This window comes from Verticillium dahliae, genomic scaffold (genome assembly GCF_000150675.1).
Source record: "Verticillium dahliae VdLs.17 supercont1.7 genomic scaffold, whole genome shotgun sequence".
Classification (NCBI taxonomy): domain Eukaryota; kingdom Fungi; phylum Ascomycota; class Sordariomycetes; order Glomerellales; family Plectosphaerellaceae; genus Verticillium; species Verticillium dahliae.
In genome coordinates this window covers 88,399-102,851 of record NW_009276917.1, presented here as the reverse complement: position 1 = coordinate 102,851, position 14,453 = coordinate 88,399, and the positions used below count along the sequence as shown (strand labels likewise).

At 56.9% G+C, this 14,453-nt stretch overlaps 6 protein-coding genes across 6 annotated transcripts in view; 2 read left to right on the top strand and 4 right to left on the bottom strand.

The window, feature by feature from the left end:
- VDAG_04112 (uncharacterized protein) overlaps nucleotides 1-878 on the bottom strand; it is a gene marked incomplete at both ends in the record, with an annotated part of 1,497 nt that extends 619 nt beyond the window's left edge. Inside the window, 2 exons of the mRNA XM_009650559.1 lie at nucleotides 20-603; nucleotides 667-878. Coding sequence (XP_009648854.1) covers nucleotides 20-603; nucleotides 667-878 — 796 coding nt within the window. The remainder of the gene's footprint in view (nucleotides 1-19; nucleotides 604-666) is intronic.
- Nucleotides 879-2,788: 1,910 nt separating this feature from the next.
- Nucleotides 2,789-4,308, top strand: VDAG_04111 (uncharacterized protein; the record flags this gene model as incomplete). The annotated part of the gene is made up of 3 exons (XM_009650558.1): nucleotides 2,789-3,144; nucleotides 3,293-3,943; nucleotides 4,000-4,308. The coding sequence occupies 3 exons, from the start codon at nucleotides 2,789-2,791 to the stop codon at nucleotides 4,043-4,045; spliced, it is 1,053 nt and encodes a 350-aa protein (XP_009648853.1). The 3' UTR covers nucleotides 4,046-4,308.
- A 400-nt stretch (nucleotides 4,309-4,708) lies between these two features.
- On the bottom strand, nucleotides 4,709-6,054 carry VDAG_04110 (uncharacterized protein; the record flags this gene model as incomplete). Its single annotated transcript, XM_009650557.1, has 5 exons — nucleotides 4,709-4,912; nucleotides 4,974-5,381; nucleotides 5,440-5,564; nucleotides 5,671-5,874; nucleotides 5,964-6,054. 5 exons carry the CDS (start codon nucleotides 6,052-6,054, stop codon nucleotides 4,709-4,711), a joined length of 1,032 nt encoding a protein of 343 aa, XP_009648852.1.
- Nucleotides 6,055-7,542: 1,488 nt separating this feature from the next.
- VDAG_04109 (uncharacterized protein) lies at nucleotides 7,543-10,112 on the top strand (the record flags this gene model as incomplete). The annotated part of the gene is made up of 7 exons (XM_009650556.1): nucleotides 7,543-7,685; nucleotides 7,749-7,809; nucleotides 8,014-8,760; nucleotides 8,825-8,911; nucleotides 8,990-9,458; nucleotides 9,548-9,976; nucleotides 10,036-10,112. 7 exons carry the CDS (start codon nucleotides 7,543-7,545, stop codon nucleotides 10,110-10,112), a joined length of 2,013 nt encoding a protein of 670 aa, XP_009648851.1.
- A 539-nt stretch (nucleotides 10,113-10,651) lies between these two features.
- Nucleotides 10,652-11,590, bottom strand: VDAG_04108 (uncharacterized protein; the record flags this gene model as incomplete). The annotated part of the gene is made up of 3 exons (XM_009650555.1): nucleotides 10,652-11,248; nucleotides 11,349-11,489; nucleotides 11,541-11,590. 3 exons carry the CDS (start codon nucleotides 11,588-11,590, stop codon nucleotides 10,924-10,926), a joined length of 516 nt encoding a protein of 171 aa, XP_009648850.1. The 3' UTR covers nucleotides 10,652-10,923.
- Nucleotides 11,591-13,748: 2,158 nt separating this feature from the next.
- VDAG_04107 (uncharacterized protein) lies at nucleotides 13,749-14,428 on the bottom strand (the record flags this gene model as incomplete). Its single annotated transcript, XM_009650554.1, has 2 exons — nucleotides 13,749-14,243; nucleotides 14,372-14,428. 2 exons carry the CDS (start codon nucleotides 14,426-14,428, stop codon nucleotides 13,749-13,751), a joined length of 552 nt encoding a protein of 183 aa, XP_009648849.1.
- Between the last annotated feature and the right edge of the window lie 25 nt (nucleotides 14,429-14,453).

The following is a 14,453-nucleotide window of genomic DNA, read 5'->3' as shown; positions in this document are numbered from 1 at the left end:
TTCGAGTCCATGTGCTGACCCTGGCCTCCGAATCCGCCCTGTGCCTGTCCGTACGGCGTGTTGGGCGAGGGCAGGTGCGGGCTCATGGCGCCCGTGGCCATGAGGGGGATGGTAGGGTTACTCTGCAAGTTGTTCATGCTCTGCGCGGCGACTGGCTTCTTCATCGTGTCCATCTCAACGGCTTCCTGCTCCAGCGAGATCCGCTTGGACCCGGCACTCTCCCACGTGGGCATTGCGGGGAGAGCGTCGGACAGTCTCTTTTTCGACACGTCAAACTCGGCATACTGCGGCGGCGAGGCAGTGGTGACGCCATGGGAGGGCGTCATTTCGGGGTTTGACACGGGGATGGCCGAGGCGAACATGGCGGGCTGTGACTTGTAGCCTTGGCCCGGGGGTAGGGCATGCGCGCCGTATGACTCGTCGAGATACTTGTGTTTCTTGTCGCCCGGCGCATCGCAGCAGCCGCAGCAGTTGCCACAGCACTTGAGGCACGAGAAGCATGTGCAGCAGCAAGAGAGACCGCAGCACATGCATCGGATGACGCACCACACGATCGAAAAGATAATCAGGCCTCCCACAATGATGACGGTAATGACAGGCCACCTATACATGGACAAGTCAGTGAACGAGGTCCAACAAGACGACCCAGGGACGGTCTATACGTACTTGCACCAGCTGACAGACATGCAGTTGTCCCAACTGGAGAGGGCTGTCCTGATGTCCGTGACGGTGTTGGTGACGTCGTTGACCGTGTTCCCGACATTGTTGACGGCGTCTGTGACCTGGCGCTGCTGCAGGTTCTCGGCGATACCTGCCGTGATCGAACCCCACCAGCCTCCTCTCAGGCTCCTCGCCATGGCGACGTCGACGTTAGGCATCGTGAGTTGCCGTTGATGGTGCTGTATGTATTTGGTATGGGCTATTTCGGCAGAGCAATATTGGTAGTCGGTACGTGCGAGTCTATAGTTCCATGCCCCGAGCAGCGTCAAAGAGAGAATGGCTCTAGTCGCTCGAAGCAAGCAGGCTTGGTATGGCGAAGTCGTACCGTGTCCTGAGGTCGGTTCGTGCGTTCGTTACACGATAGTTCCACCTCGGGCAACGCTGACCGACTTGTGGTCAAAAAAGAACAAGAAAAAAAGAGCGTGGACTTGGCGAAATTGCGGCGCTGCCAGATTGGAAGTATGTCGCCAGCCAAAAAAAGGCGTAGAAGAATGTCGCGAGGCGGAGAGGAGGAGGCTTCCCTTTCCCTCTGGCGGTTACGACGAGCTCGGCCTGTTGAACGGAAAGAAAGGCGACGAATAGGAGTCGTGCAGGAGTGGTCGTGGAAGGCCCAACGCCTGTCGTCTCACAATTCGGGTGCGTGACACTGGGCAGTGCAGTGCAGTGTAGTCGGTCAGAGAGTGGTCGAGTTCAGACGAATAGGGTCGTATCGATCGGGGATGCGATTGATGCCGGCTCGTATAATCGTTTGGCAAGCTGCGCTGTTTTGCGTGAAGCAGAGGACCAATGCTGTAGGGTACCTTAGGTAGGTATGTAAGGTAGGTAGAGAGAGAGAGAGAGAGAGAGAGAGAGAGAGAGAGAGAGAGAGAGAGAGAGAGGTTGCGCCGATGATTGGCGATGAATGTACAAGTCGAAACAACGAAGAGAACAGGCAGCGACGGTTCTTCCTGGCGAGGGCTAGGCTAACCTGGATACGTCTTGCCTCCCTGAGCACTCGTGCCGTCACGTCACAGCGTTGAGGAGCGTGCGAGAGCAGAGATGAAGGGATGCGGAAAGGGCGCGCCAGAAGGGGGCTGGGGGCTGGCTGCCTCGAGTACCTTACATTAGGTACCTTACCTTAGGTAGGTACATTAGGTTTTGCGGGACGAAGCTGAAGGGGACGGCGGCCGGCTGCGACAATTGATCCCACTGCCAATGCCCACTGCCAAACTAGCGCCGTCTTCCTCCCACCCTCGTCACCCCTGTGAGCTGCCTAGGAGGCCTTTTCGTCCCTCTTTCCCCCTCTCGAAACGGCGCAGAGCGGGGAGAGCATGTGCCTCTCTGGCCCCTGAATCCTGGCCAAGCGACGCGGCCTACCTCCCTACCTCCCTACCTTAACCATCGGAGTACACTTGGTACAGTACCCACCGAGGTCCTCGACACAAGAGCCTTGTCCCGTCCGCAAGCAGCCAAATGACGGGAATGTCGACCGCAATTTAGGCACGGCTCTAGGGGACGCCCATGGTTACGCTGAGGGGACGCTGAGGGCGCTGAGGGGACGCTGAGGGGGCCGCTGTGGGCCTGTTGTGGGGACTGGCTCATGGAGGATCGTCAGGTCCCTGATTATCTGAAACATGGCCGATCCACCTTATGTAATGACCACAGCCCCGTCTCCGTCCGCGCTGCGCCACGCTTTCACTGCCCTTGGACACACAAGCCACAGCTTGCTGACTGATGTCCTTCTTGGGAAGGTGCCTTACCATGTTGCGACGCTGTCCTGCAGATCGCACCTGGCCTGGTATCCGGCACTGGACCTGGTTATATTCCGATCCTTCTGCTTCGGCCCCCAAACGCATCATCATCCCATGTGCAGACTAAAGAGCTATTCTCATCGCGGCCCCCAACACTTGACATTTGACCTTCGGTACTTGGTCTCCCCCTTCTCCAAGTGCATCATCTCATCGACCAGAGAGCTAGTGATAAGCTTCAACATGTCATGCCTGCCTGCGTGCCCGCCTACCTCGGCTTCACCAGTGACATTCAAGTCGCGACCTTGAATTCTTTCTTGCTTTGAACCAAACACAACACAATGGACGCCAATCCCCAGACGCAGTCTGCCTTCATCACGACCCTGCCGAGAGAAGTGCGCGATGCCATCTATCTCGAGCTGTGGCGCTCCAGCGGCCTGCGCCAGCACATCCTATTCCACAGCTACGAGAGCGACTGCAACGCGAGACACTTTTGTCGCTGGGCGTGCACGACCGACTTTTGTGTCGAGAGTCCGCTGCAGCAGGACATCGAGCAACTAAGGCGTGACCTTGATGTGCCCCTCGGCGAGGATATCGAGAAGAATCGAGACCCGAGATCCACTCTCTATGGCCGACGGATGCAAAGCCCCTGGCTCAACCACTGGGCCTGCGGCGAGCGGGCCGAAAAGGCCCATGGGTTCGACGCCATCATGGGCTTCCTCACCTCCCGCTTTTGCTGGAAAGGAAAGACGGTGCCCGGTGTCGAGCCCGAGGCCGTCCCAAACGTCTACATGCCCATGCTTCTGTCGTGCAAAGCCATGTATGAACGCCGCCCTGCACGATAGAGCCCGGCGCCGATGCACAAGTGCTGATACCCCTGCTTCCAGCTCTGCCGAATGCCTCAGGTCAATCTACGAGTCCACGACATTCGTCTTCACCGACATGAAAACGGTCCAGATGTGGTTTGGCTACTGCGCTTTGCCACCGTTCATGCAAGCCTGGCCGAAGCGCGGCCTCACGCCGCCCGCGTTCTACAAGTACGCCAGAACCTTCGAGCTCTCACTGTTTCCCACGTTTCCCCTCGACCTGCTCTGCGCGACCAAGGATCTCCCCGGGTTGGCGATGCGGCACGCTGTCTACGACTTTCACTGGCTGCGCTTGGACCGATTTGAGCACCTGACCAACGTCAACATATGGATCGACTCTCGGTCGCTGATGCCTCTGCCCGAGGACGCTCTGAACTTTTCGGGAATCAAGCATTTCTCTCGCGAGACGCTGCACGAAGCTCTGGCTTGCTTTTCGAGCGTTCCTTCGGTCACCATCAGCACTGCCCTAGGTCCGGGCATCGGTCCAGAAGATGACGGCCGCGTCGAGGACATTGCTCCGCCCGGAGTCACATTGTTCAAGCGCGGCCTTGGAGATCGATTTCACCCGTATCTCAATGCAATCATGCCTGGCAAACCGCTGGACGGACTTATCCATACCTGTGTGCAGAGGTTGGTCGCCCCTATCTTTTGCCGAGTGGCTCGCGACATCACTGACTGTTTTATAGAGAAGTTCGGTTGGCAACCGAAGGTGGTGGTATCAAGCTAGATTAGGCCCACGACTTGTCCATCTGGGAATCGTGATTTTCAGGTTGAGGGGCTTGCTAACCGTGTTGTGTTTTCACCTGTGTATGGGAGCAGTTCGGGCGGCTCCTTGTGCAGTAATCGTCAAGGAGCAATTGGATCTTCATTAACAAGTTCTTCCTCAGCCCCTGGCCAGCCCCCACGTTCTGTAGCTCCTCAGGCGCCTCCTGACGTGACAGCGTGTCATTTCACGGAGCCCTCAACGCCATAGACCCTCAATAGACTTTGCAAACAACGTAATACATAAGGTGCGGATGTCAGCATAGGCAACTGAGTTAAAAAAGCTGGTTGATGTTCACTGCATGACCACGATAGGCATCATGTCTAACTGCCCGGAATCCTTGCCAGCACAATTGTGACCGTGGCGTATAATACAGCTTCGTTGTGAACGTGAAATATCTCATCCATTCCCTCATCTTGTGTTTCATGGCACTCTGGCATGTTGGTTTGCAGAGTGTTGGAACTCGAGATACCAAACCAAACATATGGTACTAAGATCGCAAACTATCTCATCATAGGAACATCTCTTCCAGGTAGAAACAGACAGCTCCTCAAGTGGCCACGCTGTATTCTTGAGTCCATCTTCCCGTGAAGCATGACTGATCATTCCGAGGCCTGCCCTCGTTGGATCTCTCATCTACGCTTCACCTCGCCGAGGTCTGTGACGATGTACTTTTTGCCCGCGAATCCATTCTCATAAAGCTCAATGAGCGCAGCCAGCATGGCGAACCAGTCGGGGTTGTCTGTGAATTTGTCTTCAATGTTGTTGAGCCATCCATAGGCCCTGCCACTAAAGGAGGCATCCGTCATGGCGCCCCAAGGTCCCAGATGGAACATCTGAGTTACCATGTCAGCTCTCGCAGATCTCGTCCCAATGTAGAAGGCTCTGACAACTTACCTCGTGAAACATCGTCTTCACGATGGAAAACGTCAACAGCCCATCAACGGGACGGGCCCTCCCCTTGACACGATACTCTTGCAGCGCATCCCCCCTCGTGTTGTCGGCAAAGAGCGCATCACTCCAGGCACCCCAGTTGTTCTGCCGCAGATGGTTGAGATAGGACGGATGGAACGTAACGGAGGCGACGACTCTCAGCTGGTCTTGACTGGGATCTTCAATGCGCCTCGTGACGGCCATCGGCACGCCTGGTAGCTTCATGATTTCGGTCCACGGCTTGGCCTCCTGACTGAGCATGGTGGGCAGGTCGGACCTGCCCTGCTCTACAACGCCTCGAATGTTGTCCGTCCAGCCGGCATCCTCATTGTCTGGGTCGACGACAGTCAGGTCTGGACGACAGGAGATGACCTGAGCGAGAAGAGTTAGTGAACAAACCCCAGCTTCTCGTCCTCGGACGTGCTCTTACAAAGTGCTTGTGGTGTTCATCTGTGCCCGCCAAGTCCCGCCATGCCTGAGACTTTTCGTATCTCGCATCCGGTGGACCATCCTTGCCAATGGGCCCTTCAAGCTCTTTGAAAAGCTTGAATTTTTCTGCGGAAGGCGGTTTTCAGTGAACGGGGGCTCAGATTGACGAGACCCGGATGGGTCATGTTGCGTGCAGCAAAGCGTGCTCGCCCGGGGAGGAAGCAGTACATACCCCTTGCGATATCCAACTTGGTCTTGTAGTCGTCGCCTGTGCCAAGCAGGTTTTCCAAGACTTTCTTAAGATTCTTGCCAATGAGCGGGATGTTGGAGTTTCGGAGCGCAGTCTCGCCGTTGCTCGCCCACTTTTTGGCCGTCTCGACGGCGTTGATGATGGCGTCGGCCGTTGCTGGGTCATCAGCGCCTGCTGCGTCCCGGTCTGTCCAACGACCCTGTCAGTAATGGTTTCTGAGCGGACTGCCACTTCTGCCATCGCGCAGATTGAACTCAATACGAGAGGTAACGTACAGCAGGATGAGTGAAGCGTCCATTTTATGAAGCCCGCCTCGACCAGAGCGGTGGCTTGTAGAGCCAAGAACGTCACCTGTAAGAGACGCATGTTGAGATATGGAATACCCCACGATAAAAACGAACTTGGAAGAGTGGCTAATGAAAGGGACTTGAAGATTGCGGTTCTGTGCTCAAGTTTGATCTTGGGCGACTTTCTCGCTCATGCTGGAGATCGAGGACTCGTTGCGCTGCTTTTGTATTCTTTTGACTCTGAGGTCTAGTTATCTCCTCAACATGAGCAGAGACGGCAACTTGCTGGCATGCGAATGAGATATTCTTAGCATTGCCGTGCCTTGCAACCCTCGAGTGTACACACCCTCTGTTTGCCTAAAGAGGCTTCATTTTGCAAGTTCACTTGTATCAGCTTTCGTATAAGCCGTCTGACTCCAGACTCCAAGGCTCAGTCATGGACCCCAGAATCCTTCAGATGGAACGAGGGGCCGTCGGTTTCTTACTGTCACGTCTAGAACACCTCCAGACGGTCATGTTGCTGGTCACTTTTTCAAGATGACCGTAATCAGATGACTGGATGAGAAAAGTGGCAGATCCTGTATGCACATGAACGTTAGAAATGTGTCCCCAGTGGGCGGCAGGAAATGTTGGCCCAAATGATCGTGTTCATTGATTGCCATCGCCTGCACAGCCTCGCTAATCTGGTGATGGTGTGCTGCGGTGATGCCTCCTGTGGGGGCCAGCAGCGGCTTGAATCGGGTGGACTCAACGGTTGCCTGACTGAACGACCTATGAAAAAATCCGCGTACCTGCATCCAGCCGACTTGCCTTGGTGACCCATTCGTTACCCGATCTTGGTAGGATTCTATCCAGCACTGAAAACTCCACCCCTTGCGGCCATTATGCCCGCTCGCGGCGTATCTGGCGCAGTCTGGGGGCTATAGAGGTGAGCAGCACAGCCTGTAGGTTGCAACCTGCTGACGGATCGGCACTGATCCAGGCACGACTCAGCCCTAGCGACGAACAACTCTGACCAAGAAAAGGGGGCAAGATTCGAAAATCGGATGACTCGTCGGTCGATGCAAACTGGATGTTCTGCACTCGGTAATCCGGGAAACATTTGCAGTTTCTCAACTTCACACACCTCACACCAAGTTCGTAACCACACACAAAACTTGGCCATCAGCTTCGTGGGGGCTGTATGATCCATCAATCTGACAACCCATCCAGGAGAACGTAGTGGGCTGTGTACAGAACATCTACTTGCCCCCATACCGCCCAATGTTAACGCTGCCTGTATGCGTATTGGGCAAGAAGTGTCTATTCATAGATGTGAATATCAAATCATGGATCAAGTCTCTTTCGAGGCATATCAGTCGACAGAGTGACAAGACGGCAACTGGTCTCACGAAATCCTCGCGTATCAGCTGGTAGTTATAAGAGCAGTCGCCCCAACAACCTTGAAGTACCTGCATCAGAATGGTTCTTGACTTCAGAAAGTAGCCAAGAAGATATCAAATAGTATCCACCATCTCCTTGAGCTTCTCCAAATTCTCGTTTCATTGCATTCACTCTTCTATCAATAATGAGGGCCACATACAGGGCCGTTGTTAGTTGCGGCTTATGGCTTCATGTTGCGGCCAGTGTCCAACCAGGACCTGCGCTTGCTGCGCTGGCTACCCATAAAGGCAACCTTTATATCCGCCAAGATCCACCAGCTCCTGATGGGTAATTCAAACACGGCGACTTACAGACAACCATTGCTGACGAGACTCTATAGTGTTCGGGCAGCTGCAGTCATACCCACCGAAGCTGGGCAGATTGGTATCAATCCTCCAGGCCCAGAGCCTACGTAAGTGTTTTTTGCCATGCACTTGTGGTAACCTAGAGCTGTACGAGGGCTTACATGTCCAAAACGCAGACCGGTAAACATTGAGGGACACACAAAGTACCTCTCTGAAGAAAATGGTTCAACCACGGTAGGTTGCCAGACTAGGAAAGAAGAAGAAATTACGCTCTCAAGACCTTCAATACTGATCAAACCTCCATGTCGTAGTGGATCGGCGTTGACCCTTCTCACATTGCCGTCACCCAAGTAACCACGACGAACGCCGCGGGTGAGACCGGGGTGGTGACCCTCACCAAGGGCATCAGCGCCAGCAAGAACGCCGAGGGCGGTCTCGATATCCTCATAAGCCCCGCCGTCAAGGCCAAGCTTGAGGCTATCGCCAAGGAAGTAACGCCATGTGCAGCCAAGCGTCGGCGCCAAGTCCGGAACCGCAAACGAGCCGGCCCAGCCTGTGGCCTGGCTGACTTTGTGCAACGCGTCGGCGCCGACCAAGAGCTGCAGGAGACATTTGCCCACCCGCTTACGGACCAGGTCTTCAACGACTTTGACGAGGGCTACTCCGGCGATCCTGCCGACGATCCTGGCTGGGAGGGCGATGGCGGACAGGTCGGTCACGAGGACGAGGGCTACTTTTCCGAAGACGAAGAGGGATTCTTCGAGGCCGCCGAGGGTGACGGCACTGCCGAGAGCATCGTCATTTCGTCGCCAGAAGAGGCTGCCGCGATTGGTGAGATTCTATCCGGCGCCGGTGCCGCAGAGGCGGCGGCAGTCTGGGGAGGCTCGACCGTCACAGCGGGTTCGTTCTTGGCATGGCTCTATGGCACCCTCAAGGAGGGCAAGGAGCTGTCCTTTGCTCAGAAGATCCCGGCCGAGAGCGTTCACACGGTCACCAAGACCAAGTCCGAGACGACGACGACTACCACTTCAAGCTGTGCTGTGCAGACAGATGGACCCGTAAGTTGCCGACGATCACCGCTCCTCATCTCATGTGATATCTCATCTTACATATGTTATCAAGCCTCCCTGCGATAAAGCCTGCAAGCCTACTGCAGTCAAACTTGAGGACCCTCGCGTGACTGACATAAACTACTGGGCCTGCTCAGAGGTGAGTGAACGTTGTGGGCTGCCATGCCCACACGAACTTCTGACGTCTACAAACAAGGTGGCTGACTCGGAACGCTAGGGCGACGGCAAGGGCTGCAAGTGCAGAACCGACGCGAAAGAGATCGCCAGCTATCCGGACGGCGAGTTGATGCAACAGATCCTGGACGTCGCCGGCGTGCTCAAGGACAAGCCACTGCAACCCACCATCGAATGCCCCAACGACCTCACCAACGTCCCGAGCAAGTATCTCGTCGACAAGACGTCGGTCGAGTTCTGCAAGGACGTCATGGGTGATCTCGGCAACGAACGCCTCCCCGTAGCGTACGACATCCACGGCAACAAGATCCCCCTCCTCCGAGCCGCCGTCGCCGCGGCGGCGTCCACAGACCTCACGGCGCGATGGCTCGGGAGGAGGTCCCCGCCGACGAACCCCGACAATTATCTCGACTACCGGTTCTTCCTGAGCTACACGCCCGGGGGCGACGACTGCCTGGTTCCCAAGGACGACCTCTGCAAGAACGCGTACGAGGCCCTGGTCAAGAGCAACTGTAAGTTCACCCCGTCTGACCCCCTCCTGGCCTCGCAGCTCGGTCCCTGCATGGCGCCTAGCCGCAGACTGCTGACACTGCTTTGCCAGGCGGCACCAACCACGGCTCAGTCGGCGACATCATGTTCGCCGATTCCTCCATCGACGTCGGGTGCGGCAAGTTCGCCTGGAAGGTCGAGAAGACGGCCGAGCCCGAGCCCCCGGAGCCCGAGCTCAAGGTGGGAGAGCGCCAGTGCAACGACGGCTACAGCCACGACGACGTGCACAACGACCAGCAGAAGTTCTGGTCCGAGACGTACTGCAAGTGGACGGCGGAAGGCGTCACGCTGAACAAGGGAGACGACAAGCTGAAGGAGATGTACATGCACCCCATCGGCCCGTACGCGGACCTCCACCAGAACTTCAACATTTCCTGGGTCGAGGGGTGCGAGCATGCCGATGGGCAGAAAGCCGACTTGCCCATCCCTGGAGATGACAGCGTCACGTGCAACGGCCTCATGAGGGGGCTGTACGTAGAGTGTAAGTGCATCCGCGATGAGCAAGACCGCGGGCGGTTCGCTAACATGGCTTGCGAACAGGTCGCGATAACGGAGGCGCGGGCGGGACCATTGATGCCGGCTGTCTGAGGTACCACTTCTGGCCTACAGAGCAGTGAGAGCGCGACAGGTAGACTTTGGGCACGATGGGGATAGTTTACCTCTGGTAGTGTTGCAGCTCGGAGAGAAAGGACCTAAAGATCAGCTGCTGGGGCAGCCTCAGCGTTGATAGGGATGACGATGAATTAAAGCGTTTGAAAGATTTTTGCCCTTGCAAAAACTGTGTCGATCTCGACTCTGCAAGTTGGAAACAGGCCAAACATGGCACTTCTTTCCATTGAGGGCTGACTTCGCTCGGTGTCGTTGTTGCTTCGACCAAAGTTCAATCTCGGGCCACATTCGAACACGACAATCTGCGATCCCTGCTCTCGCAATAATCTCGTTGCTGTTCTCCAGCCTGCATACAAGTGCCGCTGCCAGATCGGCAGCGCAAGGTAATGCAAGCCCCCAACTACCCGGCAGAGACGATAACCGACGGCTACGTGAGGGCCGGGGGTGGCGATTATTCCGATGTGCATATTCTGGGTGATCAACCGAGTGGCGCATGACATGTAAAATTGGTACACATTACTATTCTCGTCAACATACACCCATCGCAGGGAAGAACATCTATCATCAAGCATGCGGTGCACTACCCGGCGACAGCCGCGAGCCCAAATATCGCTATCGCCATGGTAGAGCCATCGTCCTGCCAAAGAAAAAAAAACCGATCGCGCGACATCTGGGGGCGACAATCCCGCATCAAATCAGGTATCATTTGCTTCCCCTTTCCAGCCAGTAACGCAGTTTCGCACCTCGACTGGCTGACGTCTCCCTCAGCGACGCGCCAGCCCAGCCTAGCCTCGCGCAAGACAAAGATTCAGACCCGCTTCACGCCTTGGGAGGCGGCCCAGAAGGCGGCGCAAAATCGTCGACGCCACGGTTATACGTCTGCTGGGGCTGCTGCAGCTGAATGTTGTCGTGATTGCCGTAGTAGCCGTCGTTCGGGTTAAAGGTGGTGCCCGTGTGCTGGGGCTGCTGGCCGTACGCCGGCGGCGCGTTGTAGCCCTGCTGACCGTAGCCGTACTGCTGCTGCTGGTTGTAGGCGTGCTGGTTGTTCTGGTGCTGGTTGGCGCCCCAGCGGTTGTTGGTCATCCAGCCGGTGCCGTACATGGGGGTGTTGCCCTTTCTTCTGCGCTTGCGGGAGCTGAAGCAACTGTTGGGAACGGTCAGCTCATGTGCGCTGGATACGGGCCGGGGCCAGAAGACTGTTGGCGATGGGAGAGAGGGAGATGAAAAAAAAAAAAAAAACGTACCCGAGAGCGCAGAGGATGAGGAGGAAGACTAGGACGAGAACGCCGGCGAGAACCCAGCGACCCCAGTAGTACCAACTGCTGCGATTGCGCGTGTAGCAGCGGCCATTCCTGTAATATGTGCCCGAGGGGCAGCCAAATTGCCTGGGTCATGCGTGTTAGTATCTGTCTGGAAAAGGAACTCGTTAACAGCACGCGACATGCCTCTTGACGAGCTCGTCCTCAGCAGGGAAGAAGGCAGCCATCGTGATTGTGAGGTATGGTTTGTGGTTGATGTTGTAGTTGTTGAAAACAAGGACGCCGGCTTGGATCAATCTGGCGATGGATGATGGATAAGGCAGAGAATGATGCCAAGGGCCGACAGGGATCAGGTGCGGTGCAGGAAGATGCCGGTTTCAAAGGGCGTTCGGGTCGATGACGTGGTGGGGGGCACCTGAATGCGCCGGATCGAGGCGACGCCGCAGTTCTTGGTGGACAGTAACGCTGTAGCCCGCGAAGCTTATTCCGGTGCGGTGGATGCAGGACCTGCAGGCTCGTTGTTTGGGTGCGTGTTGTAGGTCACTGTCGATGACTCGTGATGACTGACCGAGCCCGTTGTTTGCTGGCTGGTTCGAATGGGGAGATCAGAATTGAGGGGGGGGAGAGCAAAGGGAGGCAGAATTCGGGGCGAATGGGTGGCCCATATGTAATGCTGCGTCAGGCGACATGGCCAAGCGCAAACACGACGTCGTCGACTGAGCCCTTCTTGTCTGGGCCCTTCTTGTCTGGGCATGGGAACGAACCGGACCACAGACGGCGAGAGTCAGTGTTGGGCTTGGCTGTGGTGTCCAGCCTTGGCTGTGGTCTCTGGCCTTGGCTGTGGTCTTCAGCGAGAGGTTACGTGGTTGCGTGGCCGAGCGTGCACGATGGAGCTTCCGAGGCTGCCAGGGTACTTGCTGAAGAGCGGGCTGTCGTACGCGTAACGGAGGTACCGATACCTGGCCGGGGTGGCGGAGCAGCTGAGCGTCCCCTCCGCTTCTCTGGCCACGCCCACTCACATCATCCCCACATCATCCCCCCGGTCATCACCAGGATGGCCACATCCGGCCAGGTGCTGATCGTCATGGCTCGCTGTATGAGGTGGATGCCCTGCCCCTCACGTTACCCTCCCCCAATTCTGCGACCACGTTTGGAGCGTCGTACGAGCTCTCTGTCAAGCTTGCTGCTAGCCCACGCTGTCGGCACGCTGTTGTACAGTGCCCCAAGGTAAAGGTACCAAGGCCCCGTACCTTGCCTCGCCTGCCTCCTAAGCTTTGTAAACGCCCCATGACCGCGCTGAGCCACCAGGCCACGACCGCATCCCAGTGCCGAGAGCTCTAGCACGCCTCCTGTCCAACGCGACCAAGCTCCATGGAGCTAACAAGCCCAGCCCAGATTACGACACCGCTAGTCTGTGCCGTTACAACAAGCACTCGAGCGCGAACAGAGGACCACTGCGCTGGACAGTTGTGCCGTTTCTGCCTGCGATGTGCCGAGGGCTTGGCGGAAGAGCATCTGTTTGAGATCGGCTGTGTTCCGAGCAGGAAACATGGCGGACAAACAGATTTGCGCGTCCCGCCACCTGGGGCTGGGGAAAGAGTGCCGTGTGTGACTTGCATGCATGCTACCGTCAGTCAGATTTCCAGCATGTCTCGAAAGACGGGTCATCGATACGGAGCCATCCATCATGGTCAATTGCTCCGCCACATCGACACTCTCTCCGGAGTGCGCAGCCTTTTACTTTGATCGCCCCAACGGCTTCCTTGTTCCGAGTCACCGCTACTGTTGCTGCCTGATGATTTGCCTCGAGCCTCGAACTCGACTTTCCAGTATTGGTCATCTACAGCCACGACGCCCCAGGGCAAAGCTCCTCGATGGTGTGTTGCTTGTCATTCATTAGTTAGGTGCTAAGGATGTCATGGCGCTGTAGTTCGTTCGTGTGAATGTGTCCCTTGTTCCATGGACGAAGCTTCGCCGTCCTGAACCCAATTTCCCTACTCCAGCATAAGATCCGTGCTCCCAGAACCCTTTTTTTCCCTCTTGCAATCCTCTTGCAATGAATGTCAGAGTGGAGAATCGTCGCGTGGCCGGCATTCCAAGCCGTTGCCCCCAATCCCATCGCCGGGGACCAAATGCCATGTCGTAAAGCCTCCATCGATCAGAAGACTGTAGCTCCCCGCATGTATGTGTCTCGAAGAAGAGAGAATGACCGCCACGCCCATGTGGTGTTTTCTCAAGGTATTTGCCACACGCCCAACTCCCTGGTCATTACTGAAAGGAATAACATGTCCTGGCTCCGAAAAACAAAAACGCCTCGTGGCCCTAATCACCACCTCGGTGCCGGGGAGGGAAATGCCCATGTGCTCCTCGCCGAGCGTGCGCACATCACTTGGGATACGAGTACCGCGGAGGGCCCTTGTCAGCGTCCCTCTTGGCTCCCGCCCCCGCTCCCGCCTGCGCCTGCTGCCGCGCCGCGAGCTCGGCAATCTTCTCGCGAGCCTTCATGAGGCTGCTGTTGTCCTGCTGCTTGAGCTTGGCGCGAATGTCATACAGCGCCATGAGCGTCGACGCGCGGTCGAGGTCGTCCTCCGCGTCCGAGTCGCGCCGCGGCGTGCCGGGGACGGAGCCCTGGGCCGAGTTGGTGCGCGTCAGCGGCGGGCTCATGAGGATGCGGCGGCCGAACTTGTCGTGGCGCGCGGGGCCGCCTGCGCCTGCGCTCGGGGACGAGGAGCCCGTGTTCGTCCGCGGGATGGCCTGCGCCGACTGGGCGCGGCGGAGGTCGTCGGAGGGGCGGCGCGGGGCGGCGTGGCTGTGGCGGTCTTGTTCGACTTTTTGGATGGCCTTGTTTGCTGTGACGAGGGCGGCGGCAGCGTTTGGTTCCTGAACAAGACGAGGAAAGAAAGAGTCAGCTCTTCCGATGTTTGCTGCCAGATTTCGTCGAAAAAGTGTGCCAAGCGGGGGCGGGCACACGACATCACTGGGAGAAGAGGGAGGAGGGGTTGGCTTACCGCCGCGTTCAGACTGCTGAGATCAGCCAGCATCTGCGCCATCTGCAGGCTTTCCATGGCTGGCTGTGGGTGTTTGTTTCTG